Here is a 23,500-nt window from a genome sequence, read left to right as displayed (position 1 = left end):
ACCAACACCTCACCCCTTTGTGATAACCGTTTAACTTGGCGGTGGGGGGAACGTTCGGGAGCGGGCCAACGTGTAACCCACCTCAGTTCCTTTTGTGGCAGGAGGCTTTAGCCATATTGTGACTCATTGTATTTGTTAACTATGTCCATCTTCCTGCCCATTCACCCTGTGTGTGCGTGTGCGTGTGCGTGAGCGTGTGCAGATCTATTTTCAAATTAACACCAGCCGTGCAGTGAGTTGACTGATGGTGGTCTGTGAGCGAGCATGAGGCATGTCCCTCTACAACTGGGGGGAGTGCAGTGATGTCCAACTACTTTAAACATCAGTTCAGCTTTTTTGTCCTTTTTTTTGGGGGGTTACTTATTTTTCAGGAGTTCACAGAGGAAGTGGTGGGTTCTCCCATCCCGGAGCCCAGACAACGAACCAGGCTGTTCCGCTCCCACTCAGAAAGTTCCGACGAGCTGTCAGAACTGGACCTCTCTCATGGCAAGAAGGATGCTTTTGTCCTGGAGGTGGGTGCATTGCCATGAAAGTCAGATGATTGGTGTTAAAGGCTATACGTTTTATTTGTAGATCAGGCATAAGCAAAGTATGGCTTGCAAGCCATAAACACATTTTTTTAAACAATTTTTGGAGGAAACTCAGCTAATTTAGTGATGCAAATATTACAGGACTTTTTATTTTGAAAAAAAATTGTGCTGATGATTTTTTTACAAATGTTTTTAATCATGAGTCCTGTAATATTTGTTGCATCAAATTAGTGTGTTTTATTCCTAAAATATAGCAGTTGAAATGTGTTTATTTATTTTTGTGTTAATTTATCTAAGTAAAAAATGCATACAGTATTATTCAAATAAACAATTTATCTAAACATTAAAAAAAATATATTTTAATGTATTGTTTATGTTGGTTGTTTAATTCTTTATAATTAAACTGCTTGTAAATGACCAAATAAAAGCATGAGAATGAATTATTTATTATTGAAATTCACTATTTTGCACACTCATTTTGACCATTTTTTGTGACTTTATCTATGAATGACCTGGCGTCCATTTTGTCCGTCCCTGCTGTAGATAGATGACACTGATGCCGTGGAAGATATTCACTCCCTACTCACGGACGCCTCACCTCCCACGGGTATGTGAACAGAGTCATCATAGTGAAAACGCACATTTTGATCCTTAATCCCCTGTCTTTTTTTTTTTTTTTTTTTTAGGGTTCCACAGCTGCAACACTGAGAACATGCCTGGGATTTACAACTGGACCTCTGGAATACAGGTCTCTCGTCACACTGGTTTGACAGTTTAAGTGGGGTTCACACATAGAAATTTTAACAGATTGTTAAAATGTGAGAGACCCGTTTTTCATGCCTGCTTTTAAGGACTACATGATAATTATTCAGGATAATCTTTTAGAGAAATCCAGTCATGCTCAAATGTGTCCAAATTAGGAAGTGTGTAGCCCACACACAAGAGGGTCAACATTTCAAGTAAATGTAAGTTGTGATTGCTTTTTTTCCAGATGTTTACATCAGTGAGGGTGCTAAGGTTGAGTAATGCCAATCTCACCAATCAAGGCTTGAACAAAATCTTCACTGACCTGTGTGAGAACCTGCTAAAGGTTTGTATGACAAACACAGTGATACCTCTAAGTTTTTAATAACCGTAAAATGAATCTCTCCCTGGGGCAAACTGTTGCCATAAGAAAACCTTAACTTGTAGCTAAAATATAGAATAAGACTTTTTTTCTATTCTATCATTTTTATAAAGTGCAAAAATAAGTAACTAATGTAAAATGTCAGTATATAAAAAGCACATGGCTTCTTCCTTGATTGCAAGTGGCAAAGCTTATGGTCAGTTTGTTGTGATTATTTCAGAGTTTGTACTTCAAATTGCGTTCTATGACCCCCTGCTGTATTTGTCATCTCAACTTCACCGTAGCAGTGCCGGAAGAAGAACTCATACAGGTGAGTGGGGGGCGTCCCTTGTGCCTATAGCCTCCGTTACCTTTCACACTTCTGCTGTGCTTGCAGGTTGCCGTGACGGCAGTTGCCATGACGTTCGACAAGGACCAGATCCAGGAGAAGCCAGCGGACAAGCCCATTACCAAAGGCGGGTAGCAGTTTGTGGCAAAAACTCTGCAGCTTTGCTCGGCTTTTGTCTTGATGCGGGGGCAGTGTTATGTAAAGTGCCTGAACTGTGACATAACATCACAATTCAGCTAAATTCAGAACGGCTTTACATTATGGGGAATAGGCAGCTTACTAAAGATTTGCGTAGTTTTATTTTATTTTTTATTTTTTTGATTTGCACTCCAAAATCTGAACTGTGTGTTATACAAGCATTAAAAAGTGACTTTTGCATAATATGTACTTTAAACTTGAATACATTCATTGGTAGTTTCTAAATCAGTACTTAGGGAAGCTTCAGGCTACACGCCGGGACATGAATTTTTTTTTTTTTTTTTTTTTTACCAAAGTAAACATGGAAATGTGAGATGCTCAAACACTTTTGTCATGTGGAATGTCTGTGGGTGTGTTTCAGGATGCAGTGAGACTGAAGAGCAGCTGCAGTTTCCCCTGGAGCTCTGTGCCGACTCCCCTTCCGCCAACACGCAGCCGTCATTGAAAACCGCAGGTAACGTCAAGCTTTCTTCTCAAGATTGCCCTCACGCGCCCATCGTTTCAACTAACAGGCTTCGTCACCCATTTCCTCCACTAACGCCTCAGGGTCAGTCTCTTTACTCACTCCGGCTGCAAAACTCTGCCAAAATCAGCTGGTTATTGTGCACCCGGAAGGTAAATGCTCAGCCATGTCAGGTTGCAGAGTTTGGTCTCGTCCGTTGTGAACCTAGTGGATAATAGTGTCATGTTGTCGGACACAGAGCTGTTTTAGATTGAGCAATCTGGCTGGATTTACACTGCACGGTCGGTTCAAGTGCAACAATTCCTTTTTTTTTTTTTTTTTGCTTTGTTATCTTTTTTATCCAGTGATACATTTGAGATCTTTTTTTTTTTTTTCAAAATGCAATTGGTCTTACCTTTTATATTAAATGTGCGTCGGATGTTCCTAACAAACCAAAGCGGGTCAAAATCAATAAAGAACTGGATGAGTTAAAATGAAAACACAGTTAACCTCAATACAAGTGAATGGAAGGGATCAACGGGGACTCCCATTTCAAGATGGTGGCTTGGTCTGCACATCCTCAACCAGCTGAGGCTTAATCTTGTGGTCATGTATGCCAATAGTGCCACGCTTTCACACACACGTTAAATACAAATGAATAAAAATGGCATACAGTGATGTCTCTTGCGCGAGGTCTCCGGCAGGAAATGCACAAATTCGTTTTATTTATTTATTTTAATTGTATTTATTTGTTACTCTTCACGTGCAGCAGAGAGGACAGGGAGTCTCTGCCTCTCCTGCTTGCCCTAACTGCACGTCCCTAGTGAAGAAGAGTTGGTCAAGTGCACCCGAACTCTAGCGGTTTTGTAACATTTTGTGAATATGTACCTGCAGTGTATATCCAGCCCTGGATTTTGAATGGACATGTAATCCTTTCATATCAAACGCAAATGGGAAGACATTGTTGTTGGTGTGTCTATTCACAGCTGGCTCAACAAGTGCTGCTGTGTCACCCAGAGGTAAGACCCCCCCCCCCCCCCTTCCCCTCCCCTCATGCACCTTCGTATGTAACCAGCCCCCACCTGATCTATCTGCTACCAAAACTAAAACGCAGGCCCATTTTTTGCTTTACCATCCTTATGTCTCGGACAGAAATATCCCACACCGCTCCAGACCTCATCCACTTTTGTTCTTTTTCTGTTTTTTTGTTTTTTTTCCTCGTTGTCTTTTGTGTGGTTGTGGGTTTTGTGTGTGTGTGTGTGTGTGTTCTCTCCAGCTGCCTCCGTTGATTACGGTTCCTTTGCAGACAGATGCAGCACCTGGCTAGAACTGCTTAGGCTGAAAGCTCACACCATAAGACGGGGATCAGTTAAGACAAGTAGGACACAATCACGAGCACACTCTGCTGCCCACGTGCAAAGATACAGAGCACGCACGCACATGCACACAACGCACATGTCATACAACGTCCGTGCATGCTGCTGTGGGATGGAGCAGTAGGAATTCAATTGCAGCTTTTTGTTGGATAGTGTGAAAGTTTTTAAGGCCCTGCCCCTTTTGAAAGTTAAAGTGCCACTGATTGTCACACCCACCTAGGTGGGGCGAAATTCGCTCTCCGCATTCGACCCATCCCCTGAGGGAGCGGTGAGCAGCAGCAGGGGTCGCGCTCAGGAATCATTTGGTGATCTAACACCCCAATTCCAACCCTTTAATGCTAATGAGCGTCAAGCAGGGCAGCAATGGGTTCCATTTTTTTATAGTCTTTGGTATGACCTGGGCGGGGATTGAACCCACGACCTCCCAGTCTCAGGGTGGACACTCTGCCACTATTCCACTGAGCTGGGTTTGGGGATTTATCTATTCAGCAGCGTGCCTGTTTGATGATGGCAAATTAATAGAAGTTGTAGAAGACATTTTTTTCCCCAAATGCATTTCGCCCACAAAATATTAACTCCATTCGGTCCAAATATTGAGAAAAGTTGCTCTCTCAGGCCACAAATATTAACTAGGTGCACCTGCACAATCTAATGAGATTCAAAACAAGAGCTGAGTTCATCTTCTTGAAAGAAGAAATCTTGATATCCAGTGAAATTCATTGTTGTCACCAATGCTGTTTTTTTAGTTTTAACAATGTTTCCTGACATATTTGTTTTAATAGGCGTCTCGTCATTGGGTGTAATTTTAGCCACGCCCAATAAATCAAGAAAACTGAAATGCTCAAAGAAAAACAGTTGAACACCCTAAGATTCAGTACTACATATTATCTTATGATTCTGTATAATATAAACTACCTTTTGTATTGAACGACAGAAAAAGTATTTTCTACCAGATTCAAGTTTATTAAGATGCAGCCTGTAAAATAGTATATACAAATTCACTTGGCCACTCAATGAGGAAATATAGTATGTAAATGATTGTAGTTTAGTTTGCAGTTAGCGTACTCAATTAAACGGTTCTGATGCAGTGAGGGTCTGCACCACTGCATACTACAATAACAGTAATGATTGTCTCATTGGATTTCATGTTATTGTGCAGATGCGCCTAATAAAGTGGTGGCCTATTTGTATGCTTATCCGAGATCCACAGTGCCTTTGAAAGCTTTTTTTTTTCCTGCTTGATTTAGACAAGCCATCTACAACCAAATTTGCCCTTTCACACGCTGGCTTGTGCATTATTATTGTGCCCGCCTCGGTTCATAGCCATCTCCGTCCGTTTTCCCATCGCCCAAAGTCCGAAAAAGTAACTTGTCATGTTGTCGTCTCCCTGACATGTAAACGTACACCACAGCTGTTCCCAGGTCTGTGTGTCTGTCTGCAGACACTGTGTAAACTGTCTTGTCCGCCTGTCACGCATGGAAAGTGATTGTCTGGCCACCCGCACCATCCACACGACTGCATTGGTTTTAATAATCACATGTACATGCACTTTGTTTTGGTCAGATCACATGTTACGTAAACACCACAAGGATGTTTGCTGAAAAGGTCATTTCATGCTTCAAAATTTTTGTTTTTCGATACATTACGATTCATTTTAGCATTTTAGCACCCTACAGAATGAGTATAAAATAATATGAATGGGATGGGGCAGAGGGGTGATTCGCTATTTTAGAGGTCCAGGTGTCACCTTTACATTTTGCCGTTAGCCCAATTTGGCACTTTCAGTGCTAGATTTGGCAACTTCTCAAATAACCCTAACAACTTCTTCTTTTTTTTTCCTACAAAAGCACCTAGCAACAAGTTTAGCCATGCTTGAAATTTGCTTTAAATGACTTTGAAGATTGATGCAAATGCGAGAAAAGTAATTCAAAGGCTAAAACGCACACTTTTGACCTTAATATGACACGTGGTCTGTCTGCCTAGCTGCAAAAGTGCATTGTGAGATCCTAAATGTACTTAATACATTGAAGTAGTTCAACAGCTACGGTGAAAACCAAATTAATACAAATATATATGAAAACGAACCTGTAATTTGCTGTTTTATTACTTTAAAAAAAAAGTGTGGTAACAAACAAACTACAACTTTCAATTATTTATTTATTTATTTTTGCTTAGATAATTGATCAATTCGTACAATGTCACTATGTAAGACACGGATATTCTATGTACTTTAATTACACAGTGTTGTCACGGTCACCTCAGTCAGCTGCCTTTAGCAATTTAGCAACATGCCCTGCAAAGAATTCTGTTTGTGGTCTGTGAACCTTCAGTCTCATCTCTGGAGCGCTCCAGTTCGCTGACCGAGAGCCGGTCCCGCTCGCTGCGCTCCAACCGTTGCTCATTCGGAGGAAGCTCGGTCACCGTGGTGAAGATGACGCCGCTTTCCTTCCTCCCCGGCACGCGTGTGGTGAAATACTTGGGAATCATTAACATGTTCTTCATTCGTGAGACCACGTCCTTACGAGAAGTACGGTTAAAAAATGACTCAAATCACCCCTAAACAAAAACGAAAAAAGGTGAATTCGCAGCCAGTCTTGTGTGTTTTCATCCTTTTCAGGAAGGTGGTGTGAGTGGCTTCCTCCATTCGTTCATAGCCGAGGTGTTTGCCATGGTTCGTGCCCACGTCGCAGCTTTGGGGGGAAATGCCGTTGTGTCCTACAGCATGAAGGAGTGCGTGTTAATGGAGAATCCCAATAAGAACCAGGTACACTTAACTCCCAACAAACAGATTAAAGACATATGTCATGCTAAATAAATAAATATTTATAACCAGTCACAGAACAAATTCAAGTCTTGGGGTACGATCGGACCTGTTTCAGTGTTTTAATCCACCCGTTTGTGTTTGTCACAGGCTCAGTGTCTCATCAATGTGAGTGGCGACGCCGTCATATGCGTGCGAGAATCAGATCAGGAGCCCGCGTCATCCGCGACAAACCTCGTGCAAGCGTGCACGAGTGGAATGGAAGGGGCCACATGACACCCGCCCTCACACACTATACAGTCTAGCCGTCCAAATGGGAGCAATCTTCATCTGCCTTAACTTTGTCAAATATCCCAAAGTTCGTATGCTGGTCATAATAAGCAACACATTGCGCACAAAAGAAAGCTGCAAATACTGGCGTGGATTTTAAACAACGGCCAAAGAGGCGCCTAACGTTTGCTTGTTGAACCGCCATCCGCCTCAAGTGTCAGCCCAAAGCTCCCAAGTATCATTCGGATTTGGTTACCAGATACGACCATAATACACTCATTTAAACTGGACTGCACAAATACCAATATAAAACTTGTCAAATATATATTTTACAGTAAACGTGTCAAACAAATCAATTGTGTTGTTTATTCTTAGTATAAACAACATCATGTTGTGCTGGAAAAAATCACTCTAACCACATGGTTATCGCTCAACAGACATTCGAAAATCAGACCTTTGATAAAAAATTAAAAATAAAGGTCAAATTTGGCCCAGTTGTTGGTACCCACTTCAGTCATTGGTCCAACTGACTCTACAATATTTCTAATGCACTTGGATTCTCATTCAGTGTTTTTAATTGTCTACATTTCACAGGGGGTATTTTAAAGTGACAGTCATCAGCATACAAAATTTGCCAAGTCCATCTTGTACTGTCTTTATTTTTAAAGATGCTCCAGATCAGTGTTGCTCCCAGGAAACATCACCAACCCTATTTCTTGAGTGTCAAATAACCAGGTCACCGCCCCGGCGCCCCGTCCTGTTCAGTCTATTTGATGTGATTTATACAATTTGTAATGGTTTTATCGCAAATGATAAAAACGTTCAAAATGGTATATGTTCAAAGTAACCATGGCTTATTATTATAGGTCAAATTTCTTTGCTCAGCTTGAATCGCTGCTGTTTTCATGTTTAGTCTGAGTCCTAATCCTGCTACTGATTTTTGTCTGTGTGGTTGATTCATGATGAGATGATGATCCAGTGCTGGATTTTTTTTAAGCAGACTATAAATTTGCTTTCTAATCATTTGTTGTTGTTTTGTAAGTGCAATAAATGCTCGTTTGAATTAGTGGTACTATAAATCTTTTTTTGTTTGTTTAGTTTTTTGGGGGGTAAAAAAACAGGTTGTGCTCGATTTCCTGTGTTTGTGTCCAAACTTGAATGTGCTAGAAGCATGCAGACCAAATTTTTATCGCCATGAACTTGTAATGCTTGCCTGGTTAATACTTGCACAATAAACTCAAACAAATGTAAGACTGTGTTCGTTGATTTCTATGATAATTAAAAAATAATAATAATAATCAAAATTATACGGCACTCGGCAGTAAATGTCTAATTACAGCAAATAAATAGATAGCATTTTAGCTTGGTGACGTATTACTGAGCTAAACAGTAGGCATGGAGTAACTGTTCGTAACCTCAAAACCGCGTATTCGCGTCGGGAGTCGGGACATTCTCCATCTTCGAAATTATTCGTTTTTCCCATATTTTGATGATCATGACGAAAACGTAACCCTGTATACAAACTATGCTCTTAATAACATTTGTTAATTTATAACGGCAAATACAATATTTATAAGACTTTTAAAAAGCATTCTTTGATCCTACCGAGCCTGAAGGCATTATCACGGTAATCTCACGGCATTTCCTCACCTCCTCGCGAGGAGTCCAACGCTTGATCAATGAATACTCCGCGGCGGTGGGTGTCGCTAGCGAGTCACTCACACATAAACGCAAGTAATGTGAAGTTGTGAACGTGGCTAGATATCAGCACGGTAGCCCGCGCTGTCTAGCATCCGGCTCCTTCGCGTCCCAACCCGGCTGGGCGAGCTACTCGAACGTCCCGCGGTCGCAGGGTCGTGCCGCCCAGGATCAAGCTCACTCCCAAACATGGGGGAAACCGTTTTGCCACGACGCATGTTCCTCTGGTGCATGGCTGTCATCTATTTGATTGCATTTGTTTCGCTCTACATGCAAATTCCAGGTAAGGCAACTTTGAAGATTGACACACTGAAGTTGGCTTTACCGAGCTACCTTGCTAATGGTTCGGAACTCTGCACAGCGGCATACGTGGCTCGGGGAAGTTCTGTAATGGTCTCCGCCTTTTAAAAGGGAAATTTAAAGAACATTAATCGAAACACTCAAACTAATCTGGGGATAAACACCGAGCTCAGATTTGAACTACATTACCCACAATTCCCAGTGTACAACACTGACAGGTATGTAGGAAATCTGGCAAGAATGGGGTTGGTCGTATGTCATGTTTTTGAACACTGACAGTTATGGGGTAATGAGCCATGGCTATGCATTGTTATTGTAACGCCCTTGAATGTAGTTTGGATGATGACACCAACGCTGATGCTCTTAAATCAGTTTTAACATAAACATAAAAGTCCCGGCTTGTTAAAAAAAAAAAAGCTATTCATAGCTTAATTGTACATAACTTGCTTAAATGTCACAATGAAGTAGTTAGTAAGTACCCACCCAACAAGCATTCTGCCACAAAATTACAACTCACAATAACATTTGGAAACATCAGCTTTAATTGATTCCAATTAAACTCTTTTGTTGGTGTTTTTGTAGGTCTCTATGGCAACGACGGTCTCCTCCCTGCTGGTAAGCAGCTGCGCTTTAGCGGCAAGTCTCTAGGCGAGCAGCTGCTGGACTCGCCCACCCTACTGTGGCTCAGCCCTCACCTGGGCCTTGACACACACACGGCAATGGAGTTGTTGTGCCTGGTGGGGGCGGCGCTCAGCCTGGCCGCCACACTGGTGGCGTCGCTGCGGGACAGCGTGGTCTTCTTCTGCCTCTGGGCTTTGTACTTGTCCATGTACCAGGTAATGTTGACCTACTGCTGGAGATGATAATGTAATATCAAGTAAATAATCACTTTGTTTCTGTGGCAGGTGGGGCAGGTTTTCCTCTACTTCCAATGGTGAGTGGTCACATTCTTAAAATGGCAGAATGCTGATTAGTGCCTAGAAGCCAAAGGCTCCCAACTTATATTTATTTTTACTTTACATTAGACATATTGTAGTTTCTGCAATCTGGTGGCGTGGACTAGCTTTTAATTTAATTGGGATGCCCGTCACTATACATCGCTGGCATAGATAGATAAACAAAGCTACGTTATTTATGGTAAATAATCCTTTTAGATCAATTTTGTAGGGCTGAGCAATTATGGTAAAAAAAAAGTAAATATATAATAGACTGATATTGAAATTACAATTAATAAACAGTTATTTATTGATTTAAAAACTTGGAAATTAAACAAATTACAAAGTAAAATAATAGTGTATTATTAAGATAATAGCAATGAAAAAAAAATCACTGGCTGTTCCTGCTGTGCATACCTTAACCTCATAGGGGCAGTGTGGTGCCATACATGCATGGAGTACACACTCCCATTAAGATAAGCGTAGAAGAAGAAATTGTGATTTAGCTTCATTAATATAACTTATTTTTTTCACAGATCAGGAACACTATGTGCTTTTGAGTATTATATTACCTTTCTTGTATTGTTCTTACAGCGTTTATGAGTTATTATTCACTCACGGAACGCAATGCTAATTTTCTATTAGCCTGTCAATGGTATTTTACATCGACGACGAGCAATAGCACTAGCAATGTTTCTAAAACAGTAAGTATGTTTTATATTTAAATTTACAATACTTGTAATTGTTTTAGTTGGGTGTTAAGTTTTACAGTAAACTCCCAAGTGGGGTGTCATTAAACAGTAAAGCACGCTCAGGGAGGGTAGAATAACTTTCGTCATACATGGTGTATTCAGGGTGCTTAAAAAATTGCCTTGCCCTACAATTCAATGTAATTGTGTAATTCCCGCAACACACCTGATCTCTTATTACTCTCTCAGCGACTGAGAATCACTGTTATAAGCCTCTTAACAAGCACTCTGGCTTTCCTCCAGGGACAACCTGCTTCTGGAGACGGGCTTCCTCACCATCCTCGTGGCTCCAATGACTCTCATCAGAGGCTCTCGGGCGGCCTGTGAGCACGACCGCGTCACCTTTTGGCTCGTCCGATGGCTGCTCTTCCGCCTCATGTTTGCCTCCGGAGTGGTGAAGCTCACCTCACGTTGTCCTACTTGGTGGGGTTTAACCGGTATGCCGCCTCTTGCCACTCATACATCTCTTTTGAACAGTGAAAACAATTATTTTCAAAACGTCGTTCACAAACACCTTTGGCGGCATGACCAATTTATGCAGGGATCATGAGTTGTATTCTTTCAGTGACCAAGGCGTTAACTGAATTATGTATGGGGCATTTGCTGAGTGCCGGATAATAAAAGTTTGTGTATTTGACTGTTACCTTATGTCTTCAATACAGTATTACTAAAATAAATAGATTTAAGAATCAACCACAAAAGCCCATGTACATAATTAACTGACAGAAATGAAGATGGACAATTTCTTTATATTTAGTTAGAAACGTAAATATAGTTTCAAAACATTTCATTACACTAATCAAGGATATATATTTTTTGCCCTATTTGTATCAACCAGCGATGACCTACCACTATGAAACCCAGTGCATTCCCACCCCACTGGCTTGGTTTGCCCACCAGTTGCCCGTGTGGTGGCAGAAGCTGAGCGTGGCGGGCACCTTCACCATCGAGATCGCCATGCCGCTGCTCTTTTTCAGTCCTCTGCGCAGGCTCAGACTCGGCACTTTCTACTTGCAGGTGAGCGTGCGCCACATGTCAGGTCTTGCCTGCAGTCATTTTTCCAAGTCATTTGAATGATTTATTTTTTTCCCCCCCTTTCATTTTTATGTACAGGTGCTGTTGCAAGTGTTGATCATTTTGTCAGGCAACTACAATTTCTTTAACCTCCTGACCATGGCTGTTTGCTTGTCCTTGCTGGACGACCGGCATGTGCGCTTCTGGCTGCGCACGGCAGAAGATGCTGAACACAAAGGTGAGACAAATCATGAAGCCTTAACAGTGATCATGCTCTGCACTAAAAATGTACAAGTACGTGACAAGTTTTTGTTGTTGTTGTAGTTCTTAGAAGGTGTTTTTGTAGTTCTTACTCTTAAAAGTTTTTTTTTTTTTATCTTTAAAGTTGCATTATGGAGTGGGTCACTTTTTTACTCATGACTGCCACCTCTGGCTTAAAGTGTAACTGCATCGTCTGTATGAACCTTGTGCATGACAACTTTAAAAGAGGCCACACTGAAAAGAAAAATGCTTCTTTTTTTTTTTTTTTAAATAACCCCATCTTAACCTAGGTGTACTTCAAAAAAAGGTAATATAAGATTTTTCTCAAAATATTCCAACCTCATAAAATGAAAACATTTTGAGAAATATTTTTGTAATACTAAAATTTTATTGTTAAGTTGCGACTGTATCATTTTCTTGTATCATTCTCATAATTTTTATGACTTACGTCTCATGAAATTAAATTTTTCTTATTATATGTAATCAATCTTTGAAATGTTTATTTTAGTGAATTTAGTAGTGCTGTCAAAGTTAAAGCATTAACTAATTAATTAATCACAAACAATTATCGCATTAATCATGGTTTAACGCAGATTAATCACGCTATTAATTTGACCGCTGCTGATCCTTTAGCTGACAGCGGATGGTTACGTTAAAGGTAGCACAGGTTGTGTTTCAGCAATAAACATAAACACATATATTAAAGTAAAGCATTTAATAAATGTTTGTGTATGACATTCAGAATATTTGTTCATGTCAATCTATTGGGGTCATTTTTTTCCATTTTAAATTATGCAAGTAATTAACTGATTTTAAAAAGAGGCAGATGAGTGTGCAGTGGACAAAATCATAACATTAAATGTCGAAAATATTAACACATAACAGATGCTCTTCAAATTTGGCGTTCAAAAAATGTTGATTAAAAAAGCCTTTTTAATCATGCGATTAATCAAAATTCAAATATGTGATTAATCTGATTTAAAAATGTAATCGTTTGACAGCTCTAGAATGAAGTGATATTATTCTTGTAATTCTATGACTTTAATTAGTTGTTGTTTTTCTTAACAGTGTGCTCTGAATATGACTTCATACAGAGATTCAAATCTGGATCTCCAGACAGTTAGATGTGCTTAACTTTATTCCACAGTATTTCTTCTGCTCGTAATATTGCAGCTTAACTCGTATTACAACTTTCTTTCATAATGTTACAGTTCTTATTTTCTACCTTTTTACTATTAAGACTTGTTTTATGAAAAATTGCCATTTTCTTTTCTTTTTTTCTCTCCACATTATTCTCTAAATGTATTACTTGTTAATTTTTTTTTCTTGTTATGTTTTGCCGCAAATACTAATATGTATCACAAACCGATGTTTGAAACCAGATCTCCTGTCTGTAAGGCACAAGCTGGATAATGCAACTTCTCCTCTCATTGTAAAATTCCTCAAAGTACAATTGTGATCTGCTGAGCACTAACTCGCCATGCCGTTCAAAATTGAAACTTGGTTCTGGTCGCATTTTGGCTACGACAGTTCTTTTCTGTTGGTGTGACCCAAAAAACTACTTCATGCATTATATACTTAACTCCATTCAGAGTCCAAACTGTGGTCGTGGCTGCGTTCCATTCTGGAGCTTGCTGTCTTGTCTCTGATTATCTTTGGCGCAATCGTGTGTTTTGACCTGAAAGTGGACACGACTACGAGGGCCATCACTTCCAAAATGGGTACGCTTTGTATGAAAAGGCTGTCTTTAAATATACACATGCAAAATTCATTTTTTTTTTAAAAATCTCTTTCAGCATTCACCTACCACCACTTTAACCACTTTCTGAAGAGTGCCATCTTCCCATGCGTGTGGGTCGGCGTTCTCTCCCTCACTTGGGAGATTCTCGCAGCCATGCACAGGTACCGCTCCTGTGTTTGCGTGTGTGCGGCACTATTCGTAGTAGGTTGTTTTGATATTTAAAAAATGCCATTTCTTCCCAGGTGTGCGTGTGTCTCTGGTTTCCTCAGGAGGTTTTGGTCTACACTCCAGTGGACGGTATTTGCTGCCGCCGCCGCCGCCATGTTCACTATCAGCCTGGTGAGTTGAACTTCACATGTCGGTGTTAACAAGAGCAAGAGCCAATATTTTGAATAACAAAATACATTTGCCCATTTGCAAGGATTGTATCCAGCATTTTTTTCCTTCTTTTTTTTTTTTTGCAGGTGCCATTCACCTACATAGAACATGACTCCACTTCCAAGCTGTGGCCCGAAGTGCGTCGAGCCTACAGTCTTGTGGATCGCTACCAGCTGGTTAACTCGTACGGGTTGTTCCGAAGGATGACTGGCGTGGGTGGGCGGCCCGAGGTCGTCGTAGAGGGAAGTAACGACGGCATCACCTGGACGGTGAGAGGAGCAAAACTAAGTCTTTGTCCTGAATCACAATTATTATTTTTTTTGGGCCTGCTGTCTCAGTATATAGTGTCCTTAATGTATTCCTCACAATGTGGATGGACAAAAGGCTTCATTTGTGTTGATTTTGTAAAATACTGAACGCTTAGTTCATGACGTCATGTAATTTATTCATTTATTTTGGAAGGTCTACCAGTTGATGTTGCTCTGGTTCATTGTAACTATATGAAAGCAATGACATATTGACGGAGTAGGGTTCAAAATCAATTTTTATCACACTAAAGAGTGAACAGAACTAAATAGTCCTCTATAAAAATCCCAATTCAATGGTACCTTGGCTTACAAGTGCTCTAATTTAAGAATTTTTCGAGTTATGAGCAATCGCTTGTTCTTTTTTTTTCTTTTCTTTTTTGAGCCAAAATTTGATTTTCAAATAAGGTTCAGGCACTCTGCCACTAGATGGCGGCAGTGAACCTCACAACCATCAGTCCACGTTATTAATTAGTACGGTACAGTTGTGTTTTGTGCTCACATTTTTTGGATTATGTTTTTAAGTCAAGGTACGACTGTCTAGTGATTGGGATGCCTTAGAACCGCATGTGGCTATTTTATCCTTCTGCTGTGTTTCTTTGACTTTGGAAAATAAATCATGAGTATTTAATTTTAAATAATTATTATTTTTTTTAACTTATTAAAAATCTGAAGATTTTGAAAATGTGAAAAAAAAGTATTTAAAAAAAATTGGGGAATAAATTTGAAAATGTGAAGATTGCTCTTGAAACATTCAAATCAAGCTTTTTCCTACTCTTTTTGTGGCACCTTTTTCTTTTTCTTCTTCCCTTGCAGGAAATCGACTTTATGTACAAACCTGGCAACCTGAGCGCTCCGCCCCCAATGGTGACGCCCCACCAGCCCCGCTTGGACTGGCAGATGTGGTTCGCCGCCCTCGGTAGCCACACGCAGGCGCCGTGGTTCACCAGCCTCGTGCACCGACTCCTGCAGGGCAAGACGGACGGTAAGGCCGCTTCTGAAACTGAAGTCTGCTCCTTGTCAGACAATGTACGTGAATAGAGGCTAGCCGTGATTGCGCATTTTGGCTGCTTTAATGGCCGACACGTTTTATTTGTGTGGCGCAGTCGTCGAGCTGATCCAGACAGATGTCACTCGCTACCCTTTCCACCAGCAGCCCCCTGCCTATCTGCGAGCCCACCGCTACCGATACTGGTTTACCGAACCCAAAGAGGATGGGTTAGTAGAACTCACACTCAGGTTCAAAATCAAATACTTAACTCATTCACTGCCATTGACGGCTCTAGACGTGAACAATTTATTTGAACTATTTCTAATAGTTAAAAAAAGAAAATCCCACTTTTGTTAACTAGAGTAAGAAAACCTAGATTTTTTTATTGTACATTTAGAACAGATATAAAATGTGTGATTAATCGTGAGTTAACTAATGAAGTCATGCGATTAATAACGATTAGAAATTTTTATCGCCTGATGCCTCAAATTTTTAATAATCTTTTTTCTTTTTGTAATTAATCGCATTTTAATAGTTAACTCATGATTAATCCCAAATTTTATATCTGTCCTAAATGTACAATAAAAAAAATTTTCTAGGTTTTCATACTCTTATTAACAAAAGTGGGGGGGAAATGTGAAACTAATAGAAATAGTTCAAATTAATTTTTGACGTCTATAGCCGTCAATGGCAGTGAATGAGTTAGATAACAGGTGCAGTAATAAGATGCTGCCTGTGTACAGAACATACCCGCAGCGCTGGTGGAGGAGGGTCTACAGTGATGAATTTTACCCTGTTGTGTATCTGGGCCACCCATTCCTCGAGAGCATGCTCCAGCAACATGGACTCAAGGTACATTTGGGGGAGGGTGCCTGCATTCGGTACTTGAAGACTTTATTTTTTTAAGGGTTGCTAAAACAGATGAAAGGCATTTCAGTGCATTTCAACAGGTTAAGACAGGTTGCTGCTTACTTCACTCTAAACTGAGCATTATTGTATGAATAACAACTTGGCAGGACAAGTCGCCTCCACGCCGCCTGTTGAACTCCGCCGTAGCCCGGTCGGTGCGGTGGGTGCGCGCCCAGGTGTCGGGCGTCCACGCACCAACGCTCATCTGGACACTGGTCGGTTGCAGCGCCACCTTGTGCCTGCTGCTGGCGTTACCCAGGAGGCAAAAGCACGCCGCGGGCATTTCCGATCCAAAAGAGGCTGCGCCCGACGCAAAAAAGACGGTGGATGAGGAAAAAGAGGATTGTGTGGGTAAAAAGGATGGTGAGGAGAATGAGAGAGAGGATGTCACTGATGATGATGATGATGATGATGATGATGATGATGATGAAGAGGAGGGAGAAGTAGTAGAGTCAGAAGACCAGTGAGAGAGAAGGGCTGATGTTACCAAATTGAGCAAAGAGGTATGTGTGTATATATTTGTACTTTGTTTTGGGCTCACTTGTGTACATGTTCATATGAAATATCACTTTGAATGATTTATTTTTTAATTTTATTTAGGGAAACACTCACTTTGCAACCAACATGAACCCGGAAGTTGCATGCAAGCATTTTTTCTACTTGTGGTAACTTCAAGTTGTGTCAATGTAGCACTTTTATACACACAAACACGTCGTTTCTTTGTGTGCACTACATAAAAAACGTTTTGTTTTTTAAAAATTGAAATACAATAAATGGTTGTCTTGAAAGTCGTTTTTATCCAACAACTGCTTCATACCTGTCACAAAGAACAACATATAGCGACTAAATACTGGAAATTAGTGTGGTTTCAAAGAAAGAAAAAAACGCACTGTTTGGTGGTGAATGAATAATTTTCGCTGTGCTCTTTCACCACTTCAGTATGCCGGGACAGTACTTGTCGATCAATGACTGATAGTACGGACGCAGCTTCTCCACGTCAGGCAGCTCCGACGCTTTTGTGTAGAGATCGAATTTGCTGCAAGGAAAACAAACGCACACAGAGGTGCAGTTAAGGTCAAAATTCTTAGTCCCTACTGAAACTAATAGACATTTCCTGAAAATACTGCACAATGTTAGAACAGTTTGTGTCACGTCAAAATACTTCTGTGACACAACTGGATCATGTTAAATAGTTTTATGAAAGTAACATTTTACATACACTTTTAATTTTTTTTACAAATGACCTGATACTCCTTAAAATTCAAATGTGGCACTTGAGCGCAACAGTTTGCAGATCTATTGGATCACATTTATTATGAGGGAGAACTAGATTTGTAAAAAAAAAAAATTATTATAATATTAAAAACTATTTTCGTATAGAGTACAGCGATAGACCGATTATCTGTGCCGATATTCAGCATTTTGATGAATATTGACATCTGCCATTTTGAAGAATCATATGGCCGATAATAGATCCATTTAAAAAAGTGTTACCTTCAAGAAACAAATTATTTACATTTTTAGAGCTGCTGCTAACTTTGGGAACTCTCTGCACATTATTTTTTATTTTTTTATTTTAATTCAAACTAAGGTAAGTAAAAATGTAATACTTCAAATATTTTGAAATTTTGAATACTTTATTTACTGTAGAAAATAATTGTTTTTATTTAACTTTTGAAAACATGCTACTGGGAGATCCCGGAACTTTTTGATGTCTTTTGACTAAGATTTTTTTTTTGTAAAAAAAAACAACACTATTTTACAAACCCTAAAAGTTGCTAAATAAACATGCTGAAGTTTGTATTTTTTCTTTCAAAATTTTGATGCCTATATTTGACCTTTTTTAGTGAAAAAATATCGGTTATCGGCGTCCTTGACTTCTAATAATCGGTATCGTTATCGGCCCTGAAAATAAAATTGGTCTATCTCTAATAAGAGAATATAATTTTAAAAAGTGTTTTTGTTTTAGACGGCTGCTTTCTTTGTTCTTACGAACCAAAACAATTAATGTCTTACAGTCATGTCACTGGAGAACATTCAGATTTTTTTCGACATGTCTTGAATAGGGCTTATTAATTTTGAACTTAATGCAAGTCAACCGAAAAAAAACAAATTGTCTGCCACTCACTTAAACTCGTTTACCCAAGGTAGCATTTGCAGGTCTTTGTCGTCACACAGGTACATGTAGTCGCCTTGGGAGTGCCAGGGGTAGAAGGAATGGTAGCGGATCATGTTGAGGCCCTGCAAGGACAGCACATAATCAGCGTGGCACTGAGTCGGGATGTGGCCGCGGGGGTGTATGACTCAGCGAGGGCCGTTACTTGCCTCCTCGGGGATGTTGCACTTGTTGAACTGCAGAACGCGGTAAAGGTACTCTGAGGCACACAACACCAAGACATTATAGACCTCCAATAGCTTGGCTTCAGTCCACACTTTTTGATCTTTGGTTGGTTTATATTAGTTTTCTTTTTTACTGCTAATTTGATTTGAGCAAATAAAGTGAACTATAAACCAAATCTACAATAAAATACTATCTCTGATTTTAACTCATTCACTGCCATTGACGTCTATAGACGTCAAAAATTCATTTGAACTATTTCTATTAGTTAAAAAAATCCCACTTTTGTTAACAAGTGTATGAAAACCTACATTTTTTTATTGTACATTTAGAACAGATATAAAAGGCGTGATTAATCGTGAGTTAACTAATGAAGTCATGCGATTAATTACGATTAGAAATTTTAATCGCCTGACGCCTCTAATTTTTAATAATCTTTTCTTTCTTTTTTTAAATCGCGTCAGGCGATTAAATTATTTAATTGTAATTAATTGCATGGCTTCAATAGTTAACTCACGATTAATCACAAATGTTATATCTGTTCTAAATATACAATAATTTTTCTAGGTTTTCATACTCTTGTTAACAAAAGTGGAAAAAAATGTTAAACTAACTAGAAATAGTTCAAATGATTTTTTGACGTCTATAGCCGTCAATGGCAGCGAATGAGTTAAAATGCTATGACTAATTAAAAGATCTAATGCAGTTTATATCAAAGGCCCATAGTAAACAACCCTTTTGACCCAAATTTAAAAAATAACACAACTCTTTTTAGAGTGTGTTACTCACCATCATGGCCCCAGGACATGAGGACATTGTCAAGCCCGCAGTATTCATTGTAGATTCCATATTTTGAGCTGAACAAAAACATCAGAATACATGAAAAGTTGTGCATCTTTAAGAAAATAGTGATTGTCATGTTAAATAAACAAGAATAAAATTTGCTGTACTTCATTTGTGCGATCAGTTTTCTTTTAAGAATAAATCAGCCCATCAAACCTTGACAACAAATCCTGCTTTTGGGTGTCAGTTTTAGCGGGAGCATATCTACTTGTATCTGGGATTTGTGTCGTCCGGGTTTTCTTTGAAGGTGCTGTCTCGGAACACGATGGAGTCTTGAAACTCGCAGCCCACGGGGAACGTGTCACCCACCACGGCCCACTGTGGACGGATGTGGAAGAAAGACCATGGGCCACAAGTAGAATATTTCCATGTAAACAGTGCATGTTCCAGGTTGAGAATATATTCATAATATCTATATATCAAATGATGCTAAATATATTATTAGCCTGACTGATATTAAATCTCATTCACTGCCATTGACGGCTATAAACATAAAAAAAATCATTTGAACTATTTCTATTAGTTGAACATTTTTCCCACTTTTGTTAACAAGAGTATGAAAACTTTGATTGTTTTTTTATTGTACAATTAGAAAATGTGTGATTAATCGTGAGTTAACTAGTGAAGTCATGCTATTAATTATGATTTAAAAAATTAATCGCCTGATGCCATTAATTTTTTAATAATCTTTTTTTTTAAATAAAATAAAAAAATTAAATTACTTTTTTAAATAAAAAAATAAGAAAAGATTATTAAAAATTGGAAAATTTTCATAATTAATCCCATGACTTCACTAGTTAACTCACGATTAATCAAAAATGTTATATATTTTCTAAATGTGCAGTAAAAAAAATAATGTTCTGGGTTTTCATACTCTTGTTGACGTCTATAGCCGTCAATGGCTGTGAATGAGTTAAGGATCGCATATCCCTTTATTAACTCATTCACTGCCATACATTTATTTTAACTATTTCTATTAGTTAAAATGTTTTTCCACTTTTGTTAAGAGTATACAAACCTGGAAAAAAAATGTTGGGGTACATTTAGAATTGCGATTACACATTTTAATCGTCTGATGCCCCTAATTTTTAATAATCTTTTTTCACTGGTTAACTCACGATTAATCACAAACTCTATCTGTTCTAAATGTACAATAAAAAACATTATAGGTTTTCATAACAAAAGTGGAAAAATGTTAAATAGAAATAGTTCAAATGAATTTTTGACCTTTATAACCGTCAATGGCAGTGAATGAGTTCATTTTGAAGGTTGATGCCAATTTCCCATAAAAAGTACACACATTTAAGGTATCTGTCGGTTCACAGATTTAACACATTGGTGAATCTAAAAATCGATTTTAGTTTCAAATATTTGTTGTTGTTTCAGAAAAAATATCAAATTTCACCAGTAAAAACAACATTTACGGGATTTTTATTGCTGCCATATGTCAAAACAGTTAACATTTGACGTGAACAGTAGGTAAGAGTAACCCCAAAAATTTTTTTTTAATTGCGTCTTACCTGAGGTTCCCCCCACAGCGCCATAACTTTCCCAACATCGTGAATCAGACCCACGAGCTGGAACCAGTCTGGGAGGAAGACATTTAACATACATGATACAGACTCCATTTGATGTGCTAATGGTGTCATATTTATGCACTCAATTGGTATTTACATGAACACAATCCTGTGTCTTTTTGCATTAATTTACTACTTTTATACCTTTCACGCTCTCATGAAGGTGTCAGTGACGTACGTACCTTTGTCTGGATGCTCTCTGCGAACGCCCTCGGCCGTCTGGAAGGCGTGCAAGGAGTTGGGGAAGTTCACGTCTGGATCGGACTCGTCCACCAGCTGGTCCAGGGACATGATGGCGTCCATCAAGGGCATCTCGACATGGGTGCAGCCACTCCATTCCAAGTGCTGCGGGGAAGGCCCAAAGGTAGCGGTACCCTGGATTTATTTCTGTTATAGTCTTCAGAACTCTAAATATCATTAGCACTTAGTCATGCTTCATTTTGGAACATGGAACCATTTGAATATGATAAAAAAAAAGGCTTAAGTTATTGAAAATATTAGCATTAGCAAACAGCAACAACACCCCACAGTAGATGGCGAGGGGTGAGCAGTGGCTCATTTGCATGAGATGGGGCAGCATTGTTCTTAACACATTACAACATTGGTCCAAGATAATTATGTTCAACCCCCTCTCTAAGTACAAAAAAAATATATATATATATATATATATATATATATTAAACGACAAAGTACAGTTCAGTGTTGTCTATTATTCTTTATATTTTTTGTCCTAATTAATTAGCTGATTTATTAATTTGCTATCAGAATTTTCTGCTAAATTATCTGAAAAAAATAATGGCAGTCGAACACCAAAGGTTAGACTGCACTGAAGATATGGGTTAACCAATTCAAATTTCCGACTGAACATGACCTGGCTTGGTGACTTAATAGATAATCGGTCAATAACACCCCCCCCCCCCCCCCCCAAAAAAAAAGTTCACAAAACATGGATTCAGAGAATGTGTGTTAGTGTGTGCAGTCTCACCTTTCGCTTGACAAAGTCCACATTCTGGTTGGTGTGCATCAGCTTGTATGTGTCGTACACATGGTCAGCAACAGTCCCCTTCTGAAGCGACGCAATCGACGTTATTTTAAATTCATATCAATTTGCATTTGCGTGCATAAAAGTGTCAATTTACGACAGCTGTTGTGAAGGGTTGCTGCAGGTGTACCTAATGAACTGTCCAGTGAGTAACCATGCATGAACGTACTGAAAAACAGATTCTCAGTTTTGGCCTAAACATACATCCATTTTAATACATGAGTATACGGAGTAAAACTTAAATTGAGTTTAGTATATTAGTACAATTCTGTTGACTAAATATTTAATGACTTTTTTAAATAAATTTTGAGGATTACAGCTAACAACAAAAAAACATAATTAACTCATTCACTGCCATTGACGGCTACAGACGTCAAAAATTCATTTGAACTATTTCTATTAGTTTAACATTTTTCCCACTTTTGTCAACAAGAGTTATGAAAACCAAGATTTTTTTTTAATGTATTAGAACAGATATAAAATATGTGATTAATCGTGAGTTAACTAGTGAAGTTTTACAAATTGTAATCGCCTGATGCCCGTAATTTTTTATAATCTTTTCTTTAAATAATAAAAAAAAAAGATCATAAAAAATTAAATTTATTTTATTATTTTTTCTAAAAAGAAAAGATAATTAAAAATTAGGGGCGTCAGGATTTTAATCGTAATTAATCGCATGCTTCACTAGTTAACTCACGATTAATCACAAATTGTATATCTGTTTTAAACGTACAACAAATTTTGAGGTTTTCATACTCTTGTTAACAAAAGTAGGAAAAAAATGTTAAACTAATAAAAATAGTTAGTCAATGGCAGTGTATCCACAGGTGCATTTCAGTAGTGAGTTCCTACCAACTGTTTTTTTCATTTCAGTCTTTGCACATATACTGTACATTGACAATTAATTTGTTTATTAACTTGCCTCAAAGTTTCTATAGTCTTCCTTTTTGGTTTTCGGTGTCAGATTTGTGTGATAATCCAGATATGGGTCTGGACCCTGCAACAACAACAACAATACCATTCAGATTTACATAACATACAGTATATAACGTTTTCCTGAAGAAGCCTACTTACCAAGTTGATGCCACTCATGTTTGTAAGATGACAAGTTGTTGTTGTTGTGTTGCCAATTTATATGTTGCGTCCACTCTGTGTGTCCAGTCACAGTTTAACCAAACTTCAGCGAAACCGACGCGGTGTTTGTATTCAACATTGACCTTTGTGTGTTTATGCAATCCTGCCCATGTTCGAGTTTTCCAATAACTTGTTTCCACCCGCCAAGAAGTACTCAGTGTGCTTCTTTGTCGACACCAACTAGTTGATCTTTAATGCTGCTGAAAACAGCACTACTCCTATCAAACCTGCAAACCCAGCTTTGACGTCACATC

At 38.8% G+C, this 23,500-nt stretch overlaps 3 protein-coding genes across 23 annotated transcripts in view; 2 read left to right on the top strand and 1 right to left on the bottom strand.

Moving 5' to 3' along the window:
- c2cd5 (C2 calcium dependent domain containing 5) overlaps positions 1 to 8,282 on the top strand; it is a 32,147-nt gene extending 23,865 nt beyond the window's left edge. For 12 of the 19 annotated variants that reach the window (XM_086074621.1, XM_086074601.1, XM_086074604.1 and 9 more), the window contains 13 exons: positions 372 to 512; positions 1,074 to 1,137; positions 1,217 to 1,278; positions 1,522 to 1,620; positions 1,877 to 1,966; positions 2,033 to 2,111; positions 2,544 to 2,636; positions 2,729 to 2,797; positions 3,611 to 3,643; positions 3,901 to 4,002; positions 6,331 to 6,527; positions 6,618 to 6,764; positions 6,912 to 8,282. In XM_086074621.1, the coding sequence (XP_085930747.1) occupies positions 372 to 512; positions 1,074 to 1,137; positions 1,217 to 1,278; positions 1,522 to 1,620; positions 1,877 to 1,966; positions 2,033 to 2,111; positions 2,544 to 2,636; positions 2,729 to 2,797; positions 3,611 to 3,643; positions 3,901 to 4,002; positions 6,331 to 6,527; positions 6,618 to 6,764; positions 6,912 to 7,037 (1,302 nt within the window). In that variant the 3' untranslated portion in view covers positions 7,038 to 8,282. The remainder of the gene's footprint in view (positions 1 to 371; positions 513 to 1,073; positions 1,138 to 1,216; positions 1,279 to 1,521; positions 1,621 to 1,876; positions 1,967 to 2,032; positions 2,112 to 2,543; positions 2,637 to 2,728; positions 2,798 to 3,610; positions 3,644 to 3,900; positions 4,003 to 6,330; positions 6,528 to 6,617; positions 6,765 to 6,911) is intronic. The other 7 variants (XM_086074619.1, XM_086074620.1, XM_086074602.1 and 4 more) reach the window with 6 other exon arrangements.
- Positions 8,283 to 8,742: 460 nt separating this feature from the next.
- Positions 8,743 to 17,103, top strand: lmf2a (lipase maturation factor 2a). 2 transcript variants are annotated; one of them, XM_086074622.1, is made up of 14 exons: positions 8,743 to 9,012; positions 9,612 to 9,865; positions 9,935 to 9,963; positions 10,957 to 11,150; positions 11,552 to 11,730; positions 11,827 to 11,965; positions 13,581 to 13,709; positions 13,785 to 13,890; positions 13,972 to 14,068; positions 14,194 to 14,376; positions 15,229 to 15,397; positions 15,519 to 15,630; positions 16,147 to 16,255; positions 16,420 to 17,103. In XM_086074622.1, the coding sequence occupies exons 1-14, from the start codon at positions 8,919 to 8,921 to the stop codon at positions 16,777 to 16,779; spliced, it is 2,154 nt and encodes a 717-aa protein (XP_085930748.1). In that variant the 5' UTR covers positions 8,743 to 8,918; the 3' UTR covers positions 16,780 to 17,103. The 2 variants fall into 2 exon arrangements, with proteins under 2 accessions (XP_085930748.1, XP_085930749.1); XM_086074623.1 differs by having other exon boundaries at positions 8,758 to 8,956.
- On the bottom strand, positions 16,281 to 23,438 carry miox (myo-inositol oxygenase). 2 transcript variants are annotated; one of them, XM_086074625.1, is made up of 11 exons: positions 23,187 to 23,438; positions 23,035 to 23,109; positions 22,056 to 22,136; positions 21,253 to 21,415; positions 21,014 to 21,081; positions 19,702 to 19,811; positions 19,440 to 19,507; positions 18,638 to 18,687; positions 18,441 to 18,553; positions 17,203 to 17,348; positions 16,281 to 17,129 (listed from the first exon to the last, which is right to left on the bottom strand). In XM_086074625.1, the coding sequence occupies exons 1-10, from the start codon at positions 23,202 to 23,204 to the stop codon at positions 17,240 to 17,242; spliced, it is 855 nt and encodes a 284-aa protein (XP_085930751.1). In that variant the 5' UTR covers positions 23,205 to 23,438; the 3' UTR covers positions 16,281 to 17,129; positions 17,203 to 17,239. The 2 variants fall into 2 exon arrangements, with proteins under 2 accessions (XP_085930751.1, XP_085930750.1); XM_086074624.1 differs by having other exon boundaries at positions 16,281 to 17,348.
- Between the last annotated feature and the right edge of the window lie 62 nt (positions 23,439 to 23,500).

Source organism: Leptonotus elevatus, chromosome 4 (genome assembly GCF_054856555.1).
Source record: "Leptonotus elevatus isolate MCC_2025b chromosome 4, RoL_Lele_1.0, whole genome shotgun sequence".
Taxonomy (NCBI): domain Eukaryota; kingdom Metazoa; phylum Chordata; class Actinopteri; order Syngnathiformes; family Syngnathidae; genus Leptonotus; species Leptonotus elevatus.
The sequence above is the reverse complement of the archived record's forward strand: the minus strand, read 5'-3'. Positions and strand labels throughout refer to the sequence as shown.

What these genes read in the sequence shown, in the direction of transcription:
- lmf2a (XM_086074622.1), top strand. Translation starts at nt 8,919, where the DNA reads ATGGGGGAAACCGTTTTGCCACGACGCATGTTCCTCTGGTGCATGGCT. An exon ending in GCTCTACATGCAAATTCCAG is followed by an intron (nt 9,013 to 9,611) that starts GTAAGGCAACTT and finishes GTGTTTTTGTAG; the next exon opens with GTCTCTATGGCAACGACGGT. An exon ending in CCATGTTCACTATCAGCCTG is followed by an intron (nt 14,069 to 14,193) that starts GTGAGTTGAACT and finishes TTTTTTTTGCAG; the next exon opens with GTGCCATTCACCTACATAGA.
- miox (XM_086074624.1), bottom strand. An exon ending in TGGACTTTGTCAAGCGAAAG is followed by an intron (nt 21,416 to 22,055) that starts GTGAGACTGCAC and finishes CCTTCCCCGCAG; the next exon opens with CACTTGGAATGGAGTGGCTG. An exon ending in CAGAGAGCATCCAGACAAAG is followed by an intron (nt 21,082 to 21,252) that starts GTACGTACGTCA and finishes TCTTCCTCCCAG; the next exon opens with ACTGGTTCCAGCTCGTGGGT.